At 42.7% G+C, this 19,218-nt stretch overlaps 2 protein-coding genes across 4 annotated transcripts in view; one reads left to right on the top strand and one right to left on the bottom strand.

Annotated features, from left to right (window-relative positions):
• Nucleotides 1-472: 472 nt before the first annotated feature.
• Nucleotides 473-19,218, top strand: part of LOC100878281 (uncharacterized) — a 159,411-nt gene continuing 140,665 nt past the window's right edge. The window contains exon 1 of one of the 3 annotated variants that reach the window (XM_076530341.1): nucleotides 473-1,310. In XM_076530341.1, the coding sequence (XP_076386456.1) occupies nucleotides 1,119-1,310 (192 nt within the window). In that variant the 5' untranslated portion in view covers nucleotides 473-1,118. The remainder of the gene's footprint in view (nucleotides 1,311-19,218) is intronic. The other 2 variants (XM_003699823.3, XM_076530342.1) reach the window with 2 other exon arrangements.
• On the bottom strand, nucleotides 8,839-12,392 carry LOC143264252 (tubulin monoglutamylase TTLL4). Its single transcript, XM_076530525.1, has 4 exons — nucleotides 11,673-12,392; nucleotides 11,139-11,545; nucleotides 10,134-10,524; nucleotides 8,839-9,542 (listed from the first exon to the last, which is right to left on the bottom strand). The coding sequence occupies exons 1-4, from the start codon at nucleotides 12,246-12,248 to the stop codon at nucleotides 9,105-9,107; spliced, it is 1,812 nt and encodes a 603-aa protein (XP_076386640.1). The 5' UTR covers nucleotides 12,249-12,392; the 3' UTR covers nucleotides 8,839-9,104.

Raw genomic sequence — 19,218 nt, 5'->3', positions numbered from 1 at the left:
CGATAAACTTAATACTCGTGGCATTCTATTCGAATCAAATTCAATGACTCCGCTCTCTAAGATTCGATACGAATAAGGTGCCGATAAAGTATCGATAATCGAAAGTGACACCTCTGGAACGATTTAGCGGCAAGTGACTCGGAGTCGCTGATTCGTCGAAATTGATCGCGAGCATTGGTTACGCGAGTGTATCGTTGTTCGGGAAGCGTGCAAGTTTGACGGCGTTTTCGGTGCACGTTTTGTTTACGTAAATTTGTACTGTGCGCGTTGAACGATCATCGAAGACACGAGAGTGACGAAGAGGCGCGCCGTGGCGGTTGTAGGGTATAGGAAGGCCGGCAGTGTGACGGGCAGCATGGTAGGAGGTTGCTGCGATTCAATTTCAGTCGAAGCGCGCCAGGCAAACCGAGCGCCAGCAAGAACCGGCTGCTCTCTTTTCCGCACCTCGTGCCTCGCTTTTCGAATCTCTTCGTGCACGTTCGTGCGTCTTCGTTCAACCGCGTGTCGGTGAGACTCGGATGCGTCCGTTGCCAGACGGAGATCGCATCAGTAGGGCGCGCGTGTGTGTGTCGGTAACCGAGCCTCCAGCATCCCAGCTATAGTGTTTACGTTGTACGTGTAACCCAGTGTGGACAACCGTTGCTCCGAGAACCAGTACTCGCGTATTCGAATGCATACGAAAAGCACCGTGTACGTGTACGACGCGTCTACGACCTAGTTTCTAAGATGATTCGTCGCGAGTGACAAAACCCCATGGAGCGATCTTTGACTCGAATCGAATCGAATCCTCGAGGATAGTTAACGACTTTCGAACGTGTTGTTCGGGGCAGCAGCGTCGCGTACGCTTTCGTATCGACGGTGTTACGCGTAAAATTTTCGAAAAACAAACGCGAACAACGAAAGTAGCAATGACGAGTGAAGGATGTGTGCGCCGATCGTGAAAGGATACGGAACGAGCCTGGACATGAACGATCACGAGGCCGTCGTTGAGTCGTGTAGTTTTCAATCGTGGCTGTCGAGAATTGCCGCGATATGATCGAGTAATTTTGCGAACACGTGACACGACCGTTTGCCGCCATGAATGCAAGGGGATAAGGAAGGATTACTAGTCTCGCAGAATGGAATTTGGAGGATACAAAGGTACCGGTCCCCGTGTTAGGGTGCGACGACGCGCGGAATTAGGTAGACGGCTCACCAGGAGGCTATCTCTGGTCGCGAAAATGCCAGCTGCCATTCTTAGCAAAGCGAACCCACCTGAACCAAGGCCGGTGGAGATCACGGCGATCGCTCCTGACAAGACACAGCTCACCGTGAGTAAATTACATTTTATCGTCTCGTGTTTGTCTCTCGAAGCCTTTTATCGTCGAATCGTTTAGCGAGTATCGAAATTACGAATTCCATACTCGGCTATCCATCGATTTTCTCGGTCACCTGTTGTTTTTGCTTGCGAGTCACACGCGCCATTCCAACGTTGCGATATTTTACCTGAGAATTCGCGAATGCTCCGCAGCTTAGGGTGCGTTTAGATTTGCCGAGCAAACGCTTATTTCGTTCTCGCTTTGATCGATCGTTCGATGCAATTTTACTCGATACGATTCGATTCGACACGATTCAATTACACGTCATTCGGTTTGACCCAATGCAATTTTATGCAGTTCACTCCGACGCAATTCGATTCGACACGTTTTAATAAACGCGATTGGGTTCACCGTAATGACAACGATCTCTGAATTTGAGTTTCATACATATTCGGTCTGCGATTAATTGTTTGATAGGATCGAAATTTTATGAAATACTTGTTTTATTTTTGTTTTGTGTTCTTGCTCGTTCCATCTAAACGCACCGTTACCTTTTCTGCGAATATAAGTTAGGATACGTTTCCACGTGACACTGATCGTGCACACTGACTAATGTTTATTTACTTCATTTACTAGTGAATCGTATCGGTTTAAAAATGTAGAATTTCTTCGAAAACAGGGATTTGTCGTCACGTGGAAATGTAGCCTGAGGGTGTAACGTGTCTGGTCCGATAATTTCGAAGTGTGTCGCGCATATGTATACGCATATATCAATGCTGTAACATCGTGGAAAAGCTCGAACCTATATATCGGAGCCAAGCGGATTCCAAGGTAGAAATCGAAACTCGGTATAGGGTTCGACGATTAATGTACCAACACGTACAACGTGCACCGGCTACAAGGTGCCGTACATTCTATACAGGAGTAAGAGGCGTTACCTTCGGTATTTAAACGCTCCATAGAAACATTGCACGTCATTCTATGCCGGTGTTCGTGCGTTGCTTCGCGTTCGTATGTGTACCGTGATCTAGCTGACTTTTGTTACCGATCAGCCTTTATTACAGCCAGTTGCGCTTAATTATTCCCGAAGGAATTAATGAATGTTTGGATTCTAGTTCGATCGCGTATTTACAACATTCCTTTCGATCCAGTCTATACAAGTTCCCTCGCTGAAATACGAACCGAGCTTTTCATCCACGTCTGCCTTCCTCTTTCATTTTTTTCTATACACTAACGAAGCGTGTAATCTACTTGCCTCTTAGAGTCATTGTTACTTATTCATTTTTCCACCTCTCTCGATCGCTGGGAATAGAAATATTCTCAGCTTCCGACTGGTTTTAATACACGTGCGTATGGTAGCCTCGCGAAAGAAAAGTGAAGGCGTTTTGTGCATATGCACCGTTCCTTGAACCCTACTGACTCTACACGTAATCGTCGTAAGAAAGAAAGTGCACAACGCGATCGATAGCTGCACTTTCTAGCGAGAATGCACTTTGTCCCGCTTCCGATTTTTACGGATCATTCGTGATGCTCCGCGGTCACGTGGTACTCCGCGATCACGTGATCGTAATTTGTGATTTATCCGTACACATAGGATGTTTAAATAAAATTTATCGTTCGACTAATTTTACGTCTCTGTTCCATTAATTTTGGTATACAATTATTATATTAGTACTAGTATTTGTAGTACTATTTTACTATTTAAGAGTAGTAGTGATTTTCATATGTATACAATCTTTGAGTGTTTTTGAGGACACCCTGTACGTAAATTTTATTCTCGAACGTTACGTATGTCTGCGTTCGAACAGTCGATCGACATGCATGCTCGATAGCTACCGTGGACTAGATACCGACCGTTTAGACCGGAACGATAATTTTTCAATTTTTATCTATGAACGTATCGCGTGGCTCGTTGCACAAAGTCGTCGCACGTGCACACGTAACCCGTAAGTATAGTTGCATCGCGCGAATAACTGTAATTTCAAAGGAGGTTTCGCGCTGCTTACCTATATATACAGAAAAGTCTAATTAAATGTTAATGTCGTAGACAAGTGTTTCGTGCGGTGATCGCCTCGTTCGTTTAACGCGTTTCCCCGTGATTTACGATCTAATTGCCGGATAATTTGTAGCCTCGATTCCCGTACGGAAGAAATAAATCCTTCTGCTGTAATCTCGTTAAACGTCGATAATATTATTTCCTTCCTGCGCGTCTCGCGTTCGAGCCTTCCAACGGAACATTTTTCCCGTCATCGAAACGCGCGTAACACTTACCAGTCGCAATTAAATTATCGTCGTTTTGCGAGATTTCGCGTTCGACACGGTCATTTTATTTCGTTTCAGCGGTCACCGTCTTTCTTATATAAGAACATGCCATAACGTTTGGAAAATCCTTCCGAAGGAAAATGCTCCGCGTCGACTCGCGATAGTAAAATGGCTTTAGAGCCGCGTTCGTAAATTGTACCGTAATCTTAGAAATTGCCTCGAAACTGTAACGAATATCTTGAAATATGGCCGTGCAAAATAGTCCTTGTTTTTTCCACTAAATCGTTAATTGGAACTGCATCGTCGTTTACATAAATACCGAATCAACGTACAAGATGTAGCGACTCATCGATACGCTACGTGAACACAAAGTTGCTTCAAATCTGCCGGTGTGTTAAAATGTTAATATAAATTCGAAATCGACACATTGACTGGTTATTTATTGGCTCACGATCATTTACGCCAATTACGCTATTTTGCAAATGTTTTGCTTAATAATTTTAGCGTAGGTCTGGGTCATGCTATTTTAGATTATGTCAGAATACTTTTTTTCTGTTCATTCAACGCGTGAACAAAGCTTAAAGGTCATTGTCACGTAGCTCGAGAAATTCACTTTCGACCTCGAGTATCGATCCTCTAATGAGACGGAGAAAGTGGTGACGCTCGAATTCGCTATCTTCGTGTTTAGCATAGAATCGACGTTCGCTAAAACATCGACTAAGAATTTTAGTTTCGACGTGTTTCCATACAGCGATCTTCTCGATGACCTCTTAGGTGCAGATATCTTAATAATTTCGATTTGAAATCGGAATATTGAAATTTAAATTTCAAAGTTTCGCATCTTCGAAATATATAATTAATAATCTGAAAGTAGTAGAAAATAATTCTCGCGAAAGCATTAGAAAATAATTTTTGCGAAAGTCGTCGATCCAACTTCCTACAAATACGAACAAAAAGTAAAAGTTATAAAAATGAAATCCATCGAGCATTTCCTCGAACGTGGAAATTCACGGAACAATGGAATAATTAATTAACTCGTGGTAAGTGAAACTGAACAGCGTCAAAGCGGAGGCACGGTGAAAGATGGATTCGTTTAACCATCGGACGAAAGTAATGTTCAAATTAGATTTCATTTGCTATTCATCTCGTTCGATCAAACCATTTATCCCAACGATGTATCGATTCCATCCTCGTTTCGTCGCGCACCTATCAATTATCGTCCGTATACATTTCCATACTCGTTCTCTTTGCTAGCTGGTATGACTCAACGTCAATCAGAGACAAAGAACACCGGCATAGAATATCGTTCTGCGGTGGCAGAAATGCCTGCTATTTCTCCTGCCGAATGTAATTTCCGGCATGCTTATTGAACTGACCCATTTCCGCGGACATGCAACTTCTAGCTGCTTGATTTGATTAACGCAAATGCATTAGGGATATTGTAAGGATTTACTTTGGAATTTTCTATGCGGAATAAAACACTTTTCATTTCTTTCATTTATTACTGCTAGCATTTATAGGTGAGGATACTTGAATTTGCGGATCTAGGAACGTTAGAGGGTTATGTGGAATAAAATGTACGCCTGGAGAACATCAGAGTAATAATTGTATTTATAAAGAAAAATCAAACGGTGAAGAATAGGACGCACAGTTAAAACTAACTAAAAAAACTGCCACGGCAGTACATGCATACCTGGAGAACTCGCAGGCCTCAGATCCTAATTAAACAATAACTGGATAGGATGTGTCGTTTTCCAAAAAGCATTGGTTAATGCATTAACTTTAACAAAGAATCTATATAGAAAACTTGGAATACACGAATATGGGGGTGTAGGACTCTGGGGATATAAGAATCGGAGACTGTAGAAAATTGGGAATATATGAACTTAAGGGTGTGAGACTCTAGAGATACTGTGGGTATAGAAAACTGAGATTTGGAGCTATAAGTACCAAAGATGTACAAGGATCCAAAGAAAACTTGAAACAGCAAATTAACGATGTAGTAACGTAGAGGATCTATGAGTCCAGGTACATAAGGGTCGTAAAGTAGAAGCGTAGCAAAGTAGGTTCAAGAAAACCAAAAATTTCAATGAAGAAAGTCAACGACCTAGATAGTTTACAGAGACTAATGATTGTAGTGTCGTAATTAAATGGACACGAGTGGATTCATTCGTGAGATTGCGAATTTTAGATCCCATTCTGCTCTGATTGTCAGAGTCACGCGGCCATACTCTCGCTAATAATGTGACAGTCGGAACGTAGCCACGGTAAACAGTCCGCTATTTTAACACGCTCGACCGCGACCGAGAACAGAACACGCGTGTCTACCAGAAAAAATAATGTAAGAACGATTCACCCTGTCAACTTGTACAGGATTCGAATTAGAATCATGTTATCGTCGAGTCTGAGTGCGCGCGTTATTCCGTCGAATTGGGTACAGTAAATATTCGATATGTGCACCATTCTCGGGTCTGAACTGGTGCAGATATCGTACAGTTCCTACGTTGATTGATGTTTTGCCGAACGTAGAAAAGGACAGCGAGCGAAGGATACCGAATGTAAACAAACGGAAACATACTAAGGGATAATACTAATGAGTAAAACTTCTTTATTTTCCATTTTTTCGTTATCCAACTTTTACTAATGTATTCTTCATACTTTTCCGATTAAAATAAGACTAAACACTAAATAATTTAGACTATGTATAGTACATATTCGATATGTGCACCATTCTCGGGACCGAACTGGTGCAGATATCGTACAGTTCCTACATTTCGAGCGAAGGAGACTGAACGTAAACAAACAGTGACCTACCAGAAGGACACTCCTAATGCAAGAATAAAACTTTTTTATTTTTTATTTTTTTTTTGTGAAATTTTTTCCATCATATTTGTAACATTTTTGTCGTTAAAATGAGACCAAACACGACATACTTCGAGACATATTTACTTGTAATTTCAAGTGTTACGCGTACATCGATGATTTTACTCTAATAAGATATTGCAAGTAAATATAACTTAAATTACGTCGTGTTTGGTCTCATTTTAATCAGGAAAATGTCTCGAATATGATGGAGAAAGTTATATAAAAAAATGGATGAAAAATAAAAAAATTAGCAATGCTCAAGTATTGCAAACAATCGAACAGACTTTTGATCTTTGCCGACTGCTACGATCGTAGCGTCTCTCTCTTTTTGACTCGCTATCCTCTTCGACGTGAGAAACTTTTATCGGCAATTACACCAGTAAATATAGTCCAAATTATGTCGTGTTTGGTCTTATTTTAATCAGAAAAATGTAAAGAATCTATTGGTAAAAGTTGGATCTCGGAAAAATAAAAAATAAAAAAGTTTTATATTTGCATTGGTATTGTCTCACGGACACACTAAGGCTCGGATCAATTTACATTTCTCGGCGATCGAGCTTCTTGGCGTCTGAAGGGGTCTTCCCCCCAGTGGTGGGGATAACTTTGGTGCACATATCGTACAGATCATTTGTGCACATATCGAATATTTACTGTATAAGGAATCGATAAAACCGGTCCGTTCAAGGATCGCTCTAACAGTTTATAGTTTAGGGGTTGCTTTTAGAGGCACACTCTTTCCACATTCTCGCTTGTAAAATCATATCTGCGGATCGTAAAACGTTTTCTCGTCCCAAACTTTGTTCCTTTCCGACGCGATAAAGATCGGTCTCTTTTTTCCTCTAAGAATCGTAAACGATAATTGCGTGCTAATTAACGGAGCAAAGATTTTCCAACCACTTTCCGTTATATTGCCTTGAAATTTCATCGAGGCTATTTCATTAACTCTTCGTTACGGTCTCTGTCGAAAAACTGTTCGAACGTCTGTGTGTACAGGACGACTTAATAAAATGTATAAACGCTTTGAATAAATATTTGTGAAACAAATTAGACGGCATCGGTGTTGACGCTGGTCATTTTGAACATCCGTAGATGTCCGATATATCTGTTTTACATTGCAAACGTTTTGTGCTCGAACGATTACTATGCGAAACAATGAAATTAATCGAAACGTTGTAAAAAATGTTTACACGTGGCGGTGTTAATAATGGCTTGATAAAAGAGCGAGCTGAAAACTTACTGCAAGCGGTGTCCACAGAATTTTCAGGAAGTGATTCACGCGTCTGTAGCCTATGGACTCTATACTGTGGAGCTTTCACCGGTTTGCTTGCGTCACCATATTCGAAGAAGCTGACGAGCCGTGACCGATTAAAATTATTACCACCGCGTTCGTGGTACAAAGTAATTAAGTGAAAATTAATGAAATATCGAAGAAAGGAAATTCTCGTTCGGAGGAGTTTGCCGAGCACCATCTTCGTGGTTTTGCAAACAAATGGAATTCCAAGATAAATAGATTCCCCTCGCATGTTTCTAAGCGAATAATTCGTGTTCCGTTATTCGCGTGACGTTTTACCACGATTGTTGTGAAACTGTCCATTGCGGCACTGGGAAACTCGACGCTCGAACTATCGATTAAACGTACGGAACATTTTCGTGTTCTGTTTTATCGCGAATGTATAATTGTTGTCCCCGTGCATTATCTTCGATGCGGGTAGTTATGCAACGCGCATTCAGTGAGAACAATGCATTCATATTTTTCCAGCTTTCAAAAGCGCAATTACATAATACCAAAGCTGTGGCTAAAGTTGTGGGTCAGATTCAACCTCGCCATTGAAAGAATAAAAGTTAGCCGGTAACCGAATTATATTTACGCGACGGCTCGATGAAATTTATTCGCTTCGCATCTGTGTAAACGACACGATTCATTCGGAGAAGAAAGAACCTCGACAAAGATTGCGTGTCTTCAAACTCATTGTCTCCTCATCCGCCGAAGAATGAAATATCGTACATGGAAGTTTGTTTTCACCGTGTACGGATTGAAAAGAGAAACTAGGCTAGAGCGTAATTCGATAAAGGAAGTTCGTCGTGGAAACGGACACTCCTATTATGCAGGGGAAGTTGCAAGCGACGAATGAATGACGTCAATGCACACCCGATACATAATAGTTTAAAACGATTTAAGCCGATGGTTATGAAGTTGCGCAACCCTCGACCAATATGGATTAACGAGCGTAAGGTTTCGAGGGATTTCTGGAACTCCATTGATTCGTTCCGCCAGACAAAATAGTCTTCGCGGCTCGTCTTGTGCGGTTTCTATCCTAATCGTTCCTCGAGAAACCATAACTCTGATACCGTGTGTCTATAGTTACACGATAAGCACGAAAATCTAAACTGTTGACAGTTATTACGACTCGACTTACATAATTGGAATTTATTTACCCTGTCGCCTTTGCTCCCGTGATAATTTTCAAATTATTTTTTTCTAATATTCCGACGAGTTCCTTCCGAATTTCTTGAAAAAACTGCGCGAAATAAAATATGCATCACGTGATACAAAGGTTGAAATCAAATAGACGCATCGTATGGCGCTCGTTACATAAAACTCCTGCGTCACGATATTGACCCCTGAACCAACAACGAATCGCTTCAATCGAAACCATTTCCATATCAATCAGGATTCATCTATAAATGTTGCATCTTCTCGCAGAGTCTCTGCAATCTTTCGATTCCCTCTCGTCGATTATCGGAGTAACGATGTTCCCAAGCGTCGAGCAATCGATCATAGTATCTTCCCACTTGGAAAAATTTCTGATACTCGTAGGAATGTTTGGTCGGGAAGATTTTCTCAAAATTTTCAGCCTGACCGAGCTCGTCCTCGTATCGTATCAATTGTCGCAAATCGTCTCTAGTTAAATCCTCGATAATTTGCTCCAGATAGTCGTCGCGATTTCGTAACGCGTTAATTTTGTTCTGTTTCGTTTTTTCCTCGAGAGTCAGAGCCATGCTGTACAATCTGTGATCTTGAGCGATCGAATCGTACTTTTTGTTGTTACCAGAGATCTGATCGTTCTTCGGAATCTGATAGCCGGCCATGTTTAACACGTTTCGAACGAGAGCACCCTGCAATTGGAAAAAACAGATAGTCTCGGAGCGGAGAATCGTGATGGTCGTTTATCACGCGAATCACGCCCGTGAATCGGTCGAGGCAGCATTGCTAAATGATTTATGCGTTCGTGTGCATCATTGTGGAAGAATTCGAAAGTTCGAAAATTAAGCGGTGGCAACCGTGAACGAGAATGTTACGGGTTTCGCGATTGAAAGTAATTATCGTTCGACTAGTCATGACGAGAATGGGAAAGTTCTAATTCGTCAGAAGTATACCTTGAAAAACTTGTGATATTCGCACAGTTGCGTTATCTTTCAACGTACAGAGTTTTTCATTTAAGTAATTGGATTAATGGATCATCAAATAATCTAAATTCCTTAAACCGTCAGATCCCCTGTTACACGTAATATATATCGCACACGAGTAAAGGGAACGTGTTGCACTGTAAGATCACGCGAGATCGTTTCTACAGAGTAGCAGATGGTTGTCTAAAAAAGTGGCAGAATTGATGGTATCTGCAAGGTGCCATTCGAGTTTCCAGAGCCAAGGTACCTAATAGTTGATTCCCGGTTGCCGTTGCAGCACGTTCAATTAAATGCTAGTACCTTAATAGCCGTATCGAGTGGCGAATCCGTTTGCAACGACGGCAGGATGTTGGCTTCGAGCAACCAAGGCTTGAGATTCTCGTCGAGCAGTATATCGAACCCGTATAACTCGTAGCAGGTGTAACTCGAGACCAGGCACTCCGAAATGGCTGCGTTCATGCTCGATTCCACGGCGATGAACGTTTTAACGACAATGTCCTTGATCTTGGACCAGAGCTCGACCACGTCCACTCCCTCTTGCTCCAGGTACAACCATAAACTTCCTACGGACCATTTGTGACCTTTGAACGAATGCACTCCGTCGTTTTTCACGTAGGCCGGATTTTGTCTGTTCACGCTACTGTTGGTTAGGTGCATGTACTTGTCGTTTAGGTTCCCTCCACGGACGTACCTGAAGACGAGGCGTTTGTTTTAAAAAGACTGCTTTTTTCGCTTGTAAATGAGAATGGTACACTCTCGATTGGTAAGTAGGTAATACTTATGTAACTGATAGCGGTAGTTTGACTCCGATCACGAAAATTAATGGAAGTTCCTTGCGAAACTATAAATCGTCAAGTTGATGTGGACAAAAATTCAAGCGAATTGATAGAGCGAGAGAGGGCAACATAAATTTATGCGAATAGCTGGCTCGCGTATGGGATCGCATGCACCCTGTACTTCTCGTGATTATGAACCTGTGCTGTCTCGTTTTTAACTGATGACGATTGCAACTACGTTCTATATTTTCTTTCTATCGGGTGTCTTAAAATATATATGTCTATAATAACGTTTTAATTACGGATTAATTATCGAGTGTATCGAGCGCCATAAAATATCACGTCTGTCACGGTAGCTAATATTATAGCATACAAGTACATCTACATTACAATTTTCTCTGCGTAAATCTACTTTGCTCCTCGGTATATCTATTACGCTGATAAATGACCGTTTACGATTAACGTTAATATAGAAATCAGTAGCAAGTAATTATTAAAAGAATTAAAAGAGTAAAGATGTTCAAGTTACCTGACCGAAGCAAAACGAACCAAACCCTCCTTGTATATATAAATCCTCGTAGGATTGATGCTCGTTAGAAGAACGTAAAATCGTAGATCGAATTTCAAGCCATTAATAAGTTTCGGTTTGGTGATATATCGTTGAGCGACTACCAAATGCCACTTTGGAATTTCCCACCATTGATTAACAATCTTGATGCCTTGACCGCGACCCGAGGCTGGTGGTTTAATAATCCACGTGTTACCAATCCCGTTCTTGAGCCATACGTTCTCGAATTTGGTGATCTCTTTCGGCAGAACGTATGTTTTCGGCATGAAACCGTATTCCTTGATACCAAATTTTTTCGTCATTTTGCTCAGATGGTTCCACAGCAAGTCCTTGTTGCCGAGATTTTGTGATCCTGGAATACTGTTTATCTGAACAGACAATTATTTTTAAATAGAGATCGACTGGAAATTATTTCCTCTGTGGTTAGCTAATTTATTCCTTCCTTTTAATATCAAAAGTTGCCTAATGTTCCTAAGGATTTAGTTTAACATTCACCTTTTGAAAGCTTTTTATAGACCGATATCTCGTCGAATCTTTACAAGATAAGTTCCAAACGGCGGACCAGTCGTTGCTCTTGATGATCGTCTGGTATCCAGTATTTATCAGAATTTTCACCAAAATCTTCGGCATGCTCGTAGTGAATTTCCACTTGAGCAACTGCGCGAAATCCTTAGGCAATTTAACCCCCTCACCATTTTTGTGGCTACGGAAACACACGTAAGGTGGGACATTCGGAAACAGACTCTGTCTCATCCAATAGGACGCCGTGTTCGTGACTTTGTCTCCGTCTGCACGTTCATCGAGAATGATATTACGGTCCTCCACTTGTACACTATGATACTCGTCCAAATTTATTCGACGCCGTGGCAAATCCGCGGATTTAGATAGTTTTTTTCGTTGCGAGTTTCTTTTAAAACGGAGGAAAGCAGTTTCAGTGAGTTTTTCGTAAATCAACCATTCGTCGTCGAGATCCCGGTCGAGGTTAATCGCTCCATTCGATGTGCTCGTGCTCGCACATCGCACAGGGTCGTGCAGTTTCCATGGATCAGGATAGTCGAAGACGTCCTGCATCGTGATATCGAAATACTAGCGAATTTTGCAATCATTATCGTTTTTATGGGTGGACGGAAGCACGAGAATTTTAAAGCAGGCACATAATGTTCCTGATCGGGACGAGCCGAAGTTGCTCCCGTTAATTTCGATACTCGAAAATATTTGCAGGTATCGATAAAGTAGCTAAATGGGGGTAAAAATCATTTCGCCGTTCAGTTTTTTATCACATCCTCATTTTGACCTCATCGGTCGAAGATCTGAAAATTCCACTATTTCAAAATGAGAAATTTGCGTAATTCGTAAGTCGCAAAAAGGCTTTCGCGTGTAATGGCGAAATCAGTTTCCTATTTGATATCTCGGAACAATGCCGCGATTGATTCCGACAGGTTTCCGCGTTTGCGTGCCAGGCCGACGTTTATCTGGGAGGAGCACGCTCGCGGTAAACACGCCGGCGAATGGTTTACGCGCGTAACTCGCGCACGCACTCGCGAACACGCGTGTTCCCGTACACTTGTATACGGGCTGCGAGCTGTTCTATCCTTCGAGTGCAAGGATAAGGAGGCCCGGTTGAGAAAAAGTGCTTTGGTCCGGACCGATCGGCGAATACGCCTATCGCGCGGCGTATAACTCTCGGCTGGGACTCTAATGGCGATGCTGGTCGATGCTAATTTGATTCCCGTGTAACGCAATCACGGGCCTGATTGTCGATGTTACGCGCATCACGCGCATTCCTGCGTGCGCGCTAGTTGCGTTTTCCATCTTGCACGATTAATTGTTCGTCGTGCATGGCCGCTGTTCGCCTCTCGATCGGCCTTCTAGCTGCCACCAGGAATGCGACGCGAGCGTGCGCTTCTAATCTGCTCGCGCACAATGGCCGGACACGACGGGCATACGGGCCTATGCGGAATGTAATATACGCCAGATACCAGATATAACGCGCATTTACATACAAGATCCACGATCTCGGCCGGCTTGCCTCTTCCGGCATAACGCGTTCACTTTCCTTCGTTTCGCCGGCGAAACGAGATATCGAACAACGCTTGATTTAGAGGAAGTTCCACCTCGCGATGCTTCTAATCTAGGTACCTCCACGCTCCACGTGATTACCGCTGAATTTACTAGGGTGGGATGATCGTTCTTGGAACGAGTCCTTCCGGCATTAGCTTCGTTTTCTTATCCTTCCTTCATTTTTGCCTTCATTTCCATCGGAATCGGCAGATACCGAGCCACAGAACGAGCATTCGATGGCGAAACGCCGGCGAGCGCAAAAAACTTTTACGACTCCTCGTAACAAAGTAAAAGGTGTTTTTGCCAAGAATCGATTTATTTCCAAGTGACTCCCACGACTCGCACCGTTACGTTAACCGCAAACTGATCTATCTTACGTTCGAGAATGAGTCGAAAACGGTATCTCCTTCTTACAGCGACGCGAGTTAAGGATATTTTACAAGGAGGTTTCATAAAAGCGATTAACGTTACTCGATCCCGAATTGTCGAAAAACTTGTCGAAATATCGGTCACGTGTCGATATCGGATCCTGAACGACTAATCGTCTGCCGGCCCAAGCGTTAAACGATCGCATTAGCCACGATACGGCTTTAGCCCGCAGCGAGAATGTTTTTCGATGCTTTTGCTTCCAGCCGAGCTGTAAACCCGCACGCGTTACGGTGTATATAAATCTGGCAGTTTTACACGCCCGATACACGCCCCGTACTGATAACGCGATATATCGCGATGGCGCCGGCTTACGGAACGTATAAAACACCGGGGCTCGTACACTTTCACGGTTCGTGTAGCAAACATAATGCGTCCCGAATTCCAGCCCGCGACTTTTCCGACGGAAATCTATCGTCGGTGTATCCCGAGACATTTGATGCACGCGCGTATCGATTAACGCGAGATAATAGAATCTACGGAACGATGAAAATTGCGGGAAACTCGCGTGATTACGAAAGCCGATTCGTAACCGTATAACGGAAGATTCCTCGGGTATTTCGTACGGGATACTTGTACCGAGTATGTTGGATAAAGGTTGCGCAATTAACGGAGTAACTTTGTTGAATGGCCGAGGAAAGACTCGTTGCGAAACGAATAGATCAATGCAATCGGAAAACTGCATACTCCGCGTTGTTTTCGCTGATGCCGGTGGATTGTTCTGTGTTTCTTTTCACTTTTCTATGGTTATCTGATTTATGAATTAATTAAACATTTTACATGAGTTTCCAACGTCCATTCGGAATGTCTGATGTGTCTATTGTTTGAAAAATGATCGGCGGTTTGAAAGATAATACGTTGCATTAAACATGAGACTTTTATTTAACTCTTGGAATTTATTATTTGAAATTGCATTTGGTACAAAGTATCATTCAAAATCATGGAATGTTCGTGGGTAAATATATCCTTTTATCTTGCAAAGTACAGTTGGATCTCCAAATGGGGATTACAGTCTGTGCCCGAATAGGGATAAGTGGGTTCCGCGCCAGGTAGAAGATCGTACCGATGTTTGCAGCACTATCCTCGAAATATTTTAAGAATGGAAGAGCGCAGAAAACAGGGAAACCTTGAGAAAGTGTCGTTGAAAGCGTATACGCGCCGCCATTCGAACGCGATGCGAGACATCGAGTCGCATCTCGTTGCATTGTCTCTGAATGACGAGAAACGTCCTTCGATGCGTGCGAGAAAAGATTCTTTGCGTGTACTCTGTACGCATGCTACCTGCTCACGGCGCATTAACGATTTCGCAAGACGATCGGTCAATAGATACAGAGTTTTCCTGCCAGGCCAAGGTACGGTTCTCCCGAGAAAAACGTGAGTTCGATCGGGTTCAGGTGTTAAATAACGTCTAATCAATATTCCGTTTCGTACATAACGGAGGGAAGCATGTCAGCGTTCATTAAGCAATTAAACGTTCATTAATTTTACATGAAACTCTTGGAGTATTCGATCGACTTGGCAGGTACCGAGATAAACGTTAACTGTTCAATTAAAATTCTTACGAAAGCTCGGTTAGCAGAATCGTTGTTCGAAAATGGGTCGATTTATATTAACCATTCGGACGATCGCGTTCGAACCGAATATTCTTCTCTATCTCGAGCAGAGAATTATTTTTAATTGGACCGTTGACGCGCGACAAATAAAATACGATCGCGATATTTTATTGCCGTCGCACCAGGAAAAGGCGAGCATAAAACATTACCGCAATATGAAATATCCGTCGAAATGGCGCGTGTACACGGGTGCACGCAAATAATACGTCGTCGATAATAAATCGTCGAATCAACGATGAATGCGTGCAGGCACAGCATCCAAAGCGACATTGCTTCCATTTTTTCCTTACTGAATTGCTTCGGTTAATGTATCATCCTTTATTGAGTCCGGTTAAAAAAAGTACTCGCACTGAATATTCAGCCGTTTTCGATGCGTACATTTACATTTCTATCGATGCACGTACATCGATCAGTTCTATAAATACTATTATAAATCGAGCTGAATTAAAAGACACTAATAACTATTACTTATCCTCGAACGCGCGTATAACGAAGGCGCCGCGAGTCTTGAAAAACAAATTTTTGTTATATTTAAATGCGAACGCTCGTAAAAATTTCTTATTTACCGTCCGTTGCAAAATAAGAATTTTACTGCTTCTAAGAAACTACGTTGGTAGGATTATCGTGTACGCGTTCTAAAAGAACATTTTTATTTGCGTTTTTGGGAAAAAGGATACCCAACGGGTGGTCCGTTAAGACTTCTCGACAAAGTCCGAAAGCAGGAAAATTTGAAAGTCCCGAGTCGCAGTTTGTGCCAATTAAACGGTCGACTACCTCCCTCTAGTCTTCGATTCTAACTTATTTATCTCACGTTGACACGGTGCAGTTGAACGTACCGATCGTCGTCGCGCGAATCGTTTCAGATCCATTTTCCATCGCCTCTCTGTCGCTCGGTGCAACCAGCTTTGTTTCTCTTCCATAAGCAGCAGGGAATTCCAGCCGTTTGTTCGCTATTCTCGTAATTTTGCAGTGCATCCACGGCCGCCGTTCCGTACTCACGATGCATTAGCGATGTCGCAATGCCGACGCATACGTACGACTTGGACTCTCCTCCTTCGTCGGTTCGTTCCACCGCACCGTCTCGAAAGAGTGTTTCAATCTTAAAAGCGAACGTACGACGACAGCCTCCTTCGTCGATGCTTCTTTTCCGAAGCTCCTGCACCCGTTGTTCCTTTTATTCGAAGCTCGCTTTATCTTCGAGAAACTATTCTGCGTACCGCGTTCTGCACTCCGGGTCGCGTTCGTGATTTTGCAACGAGACCTCTCTTCGTGCACGTGCGTCGCAACCCTCAGAACATTCTCTGATTAAATCGAAGTTCAAAAAATAAGGTACTAATAATAATTAGCCGCGTAAAAAATTAAACCGTGTCGGAACGATAAGAAAAGGTTGAGATCGATGGAACGGTTTCGCAATGGTTAAAGCGTTGTATTAACAAAGGGTCACTGTATGCGAAATACCGTTCGACGTGCACGATCGATCGTAAACGCAGGAACGTTAAATAAACGGCGTGTCCACAGCGTTCTCCTCATTAAACGCGTTAACAAATATTCGCCTACGCAAATTGCGATGCATATCTTTTCGCTTTCGTCCGGCTAAATAAATCCTCAACGGCTCGTTTGTCTTTGCTAAACAACTTCGGCGATGCAAAGGCTCGATGAAAACGGGGTCAGCGAATAATATTTGCACCGTTTGAACAGCGTTGAAAATTACGCTCGAACCCCCTTGGGCGAAATAAAGCGCGATGGCAATGATAAATCCGACGCATCGGCGTATCGATCATAGTAATTCATGCGAATGCTTCTTTGTTCCTTGCTTTCTTCGTTAGCGTTCCTTCCCGGATGGTAGATCCAACACTCCGCTGTATCCGGAGTTATTCTCACGCAAGATCAAGGATACATCTAAGAAAAATTTTCGATACAACTGCAGATAGGTACACATTTAGTGTTTCAGTATTTTAGTTGATTGATTTTATATGGGCCTCGACTGCTATGATCATTGGCCCAATTTTGCAATTGTAAACATTTCGCTGAATGTTTCTCACTATGGCACAGAAAGTGTGTCACGAGGTGTTGAATGTAATAGTACAAAGGGTAGTTCCTCTGTATCGACTGTATTTCTCGATGAAGATTCGGGTTCGATTGAATCCTTCGCAGAGGAGCAGATTTTAGGAAACGATTGAAGGAGAAAGTATCGTTTGGAGTAATATCGCGATCGGATATCGATGGTTGTATGAATGGCTTGATCGATGGCACTCCGAAGACATAGGAGGTAGTTAGGAACGCGGTCGGCACCGATTTGTCGAAGCGGTTGTCAATCTCTCTCCATGTTGAGAGATAGCCGCGCTTCAAAGGCGAAAGAAACGCGTCAAGGCCGTCCTCGTGGTCGTATAGTAGAACGAATACCAGTACTCGAAGAGCTGGAATACGGATTCGATACGGTTCAGGGTGATCTTAACTTACCGGTGCACGCACCGCTCCATTCGAAGTCCGAAGAAAACCAGGTAACTTTTCTTGCGGTTTTTGCGGTACAACCGGCCGGTATCTATTTTCGATACGTTGCGTTAGTTCGCGTTTAAAAACGCGGCAACTTTCGAAATGCGTGTTCGAGTGGCATTGGCACGCGAAATCGACGAAAGGAGAACGATGAATCCGTTCTTACGGGAAGATTGCCAGTTAACCCTCGAAAGAAGACTGTTAATGTAGCAACTTGTACGGCGACCGGGACGCGATATTTAACCCTTCGTTGCACCGTGTTGCAGATATGCCGCATAAATTAGTAGATAAGCTACCCGTGTATCTTGTCGGACATATCGTTCGCGTGTAACGCGTTACATTGTGTTTGAAATTATCGCAGGTATATTTAGGATTCTCGGAGCGGTTGTAAAAATAAACGATGTTCGATCGTATCTCGATTTTGGATTCGCATCAGGGTCAAAGAAGAAAATGATCGCGCGTAGGCATGCGCTAGCTTTCGCGCGTTCGTTGTCAGGAAGGTCTCGCCTCGTCAAGGTCTTCCAAGGTGTATTTTATGCAGCCGCATTATGCACCACGGTTGTAGACATTTTTATGCAAATCCATTTAGTATTGTGTCGTGCCATCCGTTCCACTAATCGAGCACCGATACCTCGAGACACGCAACCAATCGTGTCCGCTCTATCTGTTTCGCTTTTCTAAATTTAACTCCGCTTTACGTAATCCAGTTTCGTTCGCGTCACCCATCAAGTTTTTTCATTTCCTATCACCGGATTTTCGACTTTTTGCGAACTTCAGTTTATTCGTATCTCTTGTTCGGCGGTAAAATTTATTGTATGTTTACCGATCGATAGAAATGGAAAAATTGTGTAATAGCTTGCTTATTTACAATTTGACGAGGACAGGAATTTTAAGTCTACGGCACATTTGCAACCGGATACGACGGAAGTTTAATGACAACGTAAAAGATGATAAATTCTGCCTTTTAACCTATCGTAATAGAAACGGAATCAATATTTCGTTTTATTTCCTGTTTTATCGTACGATCGTCGTTTACTAAAGACTCGAACGGTTTACATCGGAAATTACGCAGTCGTTCCAGACATTTTTATGCAAATGTAAGTGGCATTGTGCGGAATCATCGTTTTCGTCGCTCGTCAATGAATCGTCGTGCAAAAGGTGCTTTCCTGACCCGTCAGACGTTTTAATCGACTTCGCGAGTAATTTATGACTCAAGCTGACGGAATCGTCCGTGAATCGTGTACGTAATATACATTGATCAGAATTGGTTATGGTAGAAACGAATTTTCGTATCGTCACCGATGAGCAATCCAGACGTTCCTCGTCATTGACTCGTGTTCCCTTCACGGTCTTCGAGTTTCGACAAATTATTCCATCGATGTTTCTGTGTCGAAGTCGTAAATACGCGCGAAACCTCGTGCGATTACCTGCAATTAGCGCTGAAATCG

This window comes from Megachile rotundata, chromosome 4 (assembly GCF_050947335.1).
Source record: "Megachile rotundata isolate GNS110a chromosome 4, iyMegRotu1, whole genome shotgun sequence".
NCBI lineage: Eukaryota > Metazoa > Arthropoda > Insecta > Hymenoptera > Megachilidae > Megachile > Megachile rotundata.
Note: the sequence above shows the minus strand (reverse complement) of the source record. Positions and strands in the feature narration are given on the sequence as shown.

Coding starts and splice junctions, on each gene's coding strand:
- LOC143264252 (XM_076530525.1), bottom strand. CDS start 12,248: ATGCAGGACGTCTTCGACTATCCTGATCCATGGAAACTGCACGACCCT. Junction 11,546..11,672: donor CTATAAAAAGCTTTCAAAAG/GTGAATGTTAAA, acceptor TTGTCTGTTCAG/ATAAACAGTATTCCAGGATC. Junction 9,543..10,133: donor CACTCGATACGGCTATTAAG/GTACTAGCATTT, acceptor TTCCAATTGCAG/GGTGCTCTCGTTCGAAACGT.